General features: G+C 40.6%; 1 protein-coding gene across 1 annotated transcript; it reads left to right on the top strand.

Moving 5' to 3' along the window:
* On the top strand, positions 1 to 963 carry LOC119538183 (olfactory receptor 51G1-like). The gene is given in 1 exon segment (XM_037840993.1): positions 1 to 963. A coding segment is annotated over 1 exon segment (963 nt).
* The last annotated feature ends 2820 nt before the right edge of the window (positions 964 to 3783 follow it).

Raw genomic sequence — 3783 nt, 5'->3', positions numbered from 1 at the left:
ATGACAATCCTGAATAATAGCTTCCAAAAAGCTACTTTCTTCCTGACGGGCTTCCAAGGTCTGGAAGATCTCCATGGCTGGATCTCTATTCCCTTCTGCTCCATCTACTTGACAGTTATTGTAGGGAACCTTACCATCCTCCATGTCATCCACACCGATGCCACCCTCCATGAACCCATGTACTATTTCTTGGCCATGCTGGCCCTCACAGACTTGGGTCTTTGCCTTTCCACACTGCCCACCATTCTGGGTATCTTCTGGTTTGATGCCCGAGAGATTGGCATCCCTGCCTGCTTCACTCAGCTATTCTTCATCCATACCTTGTCTCTGGTGGAGTCTTCAGTTCTATTGTCCATGTCCATCAACCGCTATGTGGCCATCTGCAACCCGCTGTGTTACTCCACCATCCTTACACCTGCACGCATTGTCAAGATGGGGCTGAGCTCGGTGCTTAGAAGTGCCCTCCTCATCCTCCCCCTGCCATTCCTTCTTAAGTGCTTCCAGTACTGCCACTTCCATGTGCTGGCCCATGCCTATTGCCTGCACCTGGAGATAGTGAAGCTGGCCTGCTCCAGCATCACTGTCAGCCACATCTATGGGCTCTTTGTTGTGGCCTGCACCGTGGGTGTGGACTCCCTGCTCATCTTCCTGTCCTATGCCCTTATCCTCCGCACTGTGCTGAACATCGCCTCCCGCTGGAAGTGACTTCGGGCCCTCAACACCTGTGTCTCCCATATCTGTGCTGTGCTTCTCTTCTACATACCCATGATTGGCTTGTCTCTTGTGCACCGCTTTGGTGAACATCTGCCCCACATCATACACCTCCTTATGTCTTATGTGTATCTGCTGGTGTCACGCCTCATGAACCCCATTGTCTACAGCATTAAAACCAAGCAGATCCGCCAATGCATTGTTAAGAAGTTTGAGTTTGTAAGGTCACATAAGTGTTTTTGGCAGAATTAGTTTAGGGTATAGGGAGGAAGGTTTGGGCATAAAGCCCATAGATCATTTGGTTTTTTGTAATGCTGTGGAAAAAAGAACAACTAACTCCCAGTTATCTGCAAAAAGGGAATTGGCTCTGAGACAAACTGGCTGTGTGACCTTGGAGAAGTTACCTACCTCTTTGTTCTTTAGTTTCCTCAATTGCAGAATGAGCCTGAAAATACTTATGGCACCTTCTTTGTAGGAATGTTAAATGAGATAATTCTTATAAAACTCTTAACAGAGTGCCTAACAAATACAAAATTGCAATAAATATTAACTGGATACAATTTGAAAGTATCCAAAAGTACAAAAATTTCATCTTTCATTCCTCTGGGCAGTGGAATTTTATCTATGATTTAACTTTACAATGTTTATTTTAAGTTATATTATTTTATTGGAATTGTGATTTTTTATTTATTTTCAGAAGATTTGCACACACAGCTTCCCAGAGCCCAAACAATGCTGTTATAGGGCAGAGATTAGAATGACTTTTCACAAGGGTTCTCAGTAATACACACCCACAAAGTTAAGGGAAGGAGAAGATGCCCTGAAAGTTTATGGATAATCTTCAAAAGAGGTAATTGAGTTTGAGGGTAAACATTTACCATCTGAGTGACTAATCAAGGGACTTGATTTTTGTCCTCTACTTATTCTCTATGGTGCTTGAGTGGAAAGGTGTAGGGGGGGTGTGGGGGTTTGGGTGGAAAAGCATGTATTATTTTGTGTTTGTTTGCAAGATATTTCTCTCATCTTTGTATCCAGGCATATCAAACACACACATACACGCATGCACATGCAGCTGTTGTTCTTTCTGTGTTTTGATGGTCCTGTGTGTCTGTGTTTGGCTGTGCCATGCTGGTTTGTTTTGGTACTTATGTCCTAGTTATCCAGTTTGTGTACATGCATTTCTGTACATTACCACATGTGTCTGGATACATCTGGAGTGAACTCTGCCAGTTTATATATTCATGTAGGTAGATATGTCCTCCTCTAGGACATTATCTGGGTAATGGGAAGAAGAGAAAGTTTTGACTCAGCTGGTCTCTTCCCTTTCCAGTAACTTTGGTGTACCTGCAGATACCAAAAAGGAGGTTACTGGATAGTGGTTGGGAAAAACAAAGATTTAACATTTCACCATGAAGAGGCAGTAAAAATAATTAGCAAATATACAAGAAAGTTGACTACATCCCCCAAATGACCAATTTAGAGCCTTTTCTTTCACTGTGAGGAAGAGAGCAGGGGAACCACAAACAAAACTACTTTCACATAACTTTACATAGTACATGTGAATATGAATTCTACAAATGTAAATATATATTTATACAATGGCTCATATATTTCAAATATGTAGCTTCATATATACATCCTAATAGAAAGCCAAATTTTAAACACACACACACTGAAGAAGAGTGTTCACATATTTACACAAATGAAACCATACAGATATGCATATACATACATATATGTCCCAAATCACAAACCACTGGCAGCTATGCTTGTTCTTAGTGAGGATTTATATTCAGGAATAAAGCTACCAGCCTTTGGCCAGAGCATGGCTTGCATCCTTCATTGATTTGCCACTCTCATTTATTTTACTTTACTTATTTTCTGCAAGTTTTACAACCTGGTCCCTGTAACCAACCCTTTGGACTTGCCAGTAGGTATTATAAAATTTGTGAGACTGAAGCCCTGAAAGAGTTATAATGAAGCCTGTGTTTGAGTGTAAAAGGAGTGGGGAGCATCTCTTTTACGGAGGTCAACCAACACAGACACTCCATCCATTTGTACTACGAGTCTTAGAAGCTGCTTTTAAGCCTTCTGTCATGTTTTCTGTTGCCTCTTCACCACCAACTTTTTACTTAGTTCCTGGCAGCTTGCTTGGAAATCAGGATAGGATATAAATAAGTTTGACTTTGGAGATTAGCTTTCCCTCGGTTCAAAAAGTTCAAGAAATATCCACTTCTTCTTACAGTATTATGTCTAAGTAATCCTGAAGGATGTAATTTCATATCTGTTAGTAAGGATCATGGATGGATTTATTCACTACTAGAAGTATTGTATTTTCTGAGTTTACTATATTCATAAAATTATGGTGGAGAAAAGATTACCCTTCCTGTTTTGGGGTATTATATAAAGAATCATCAACGTATAGTGTTTATGTCATATGTATAGGTAAAATTTGAATAAAATCCAAAGGACACATGCTGGAGAGGATGTGGAGAAGTTGGAACCCTTATTCATTGCTGGTGGGACTGTATAATGGTATAGTCACTCTGCAGGATAGTTTGGTGGTTCCTCAGAAAACTAGATATCAATTTACCTTATGATCCAGTAATTTCACTTCCGGGTATATACCCAAAAGATCTGAAAGCAGTGACATAAACAGATATTTGCACACCAATATTCATAGTGGCATTATGAACAATTGCCAAGAGATGGAAACAATCCAAATGTCCTTCAACAGATGAGTGGATAAACAAAATGTGGTATACTATGCAGCAGTAAGACGGTACAAGATCGTGAAACACATAACAACATGGAGGAAACTTGAAGACATAATGAAATAAGCCAGACACAAAAGGAGAGAGATTGTATATTACCACTAATGTGAACTCTCTGAAAAATGTAAGATAAGTGTCTTTAAAAGTAGAATATTGGGGGAGGCGGGGCAAGATGGCGGAGTGGTGAAGAGCAGAATTTCGTCTCTCCCCTAGAGCAGCTGGCAATTACCCAAGAACTATATGAAACAGTGTTTTGGGGGTCTCCAGTAACCAGTCACACATCGGACGCAAGTTTGGA

Source organism: Choloepus didactylus, chromosome 6, assembly GCF_015220235.1.
Source record: "Choloepus didactylus isolate mChoDid1 chromosome 6, mChoDid1.pri, whole genome shotgun sequence".
In the NCBI taxonomy this organism is placed as follows: domain Eukaryota; kingdom Metazoa; phylum Chordata; class Mammalia; order Pilosa; family Megalonychidae; genus Choloepus; species Choloepus didactylus.
This window is presented reverse-complemented; position numbering and strand designations above follow the sequence as displayed.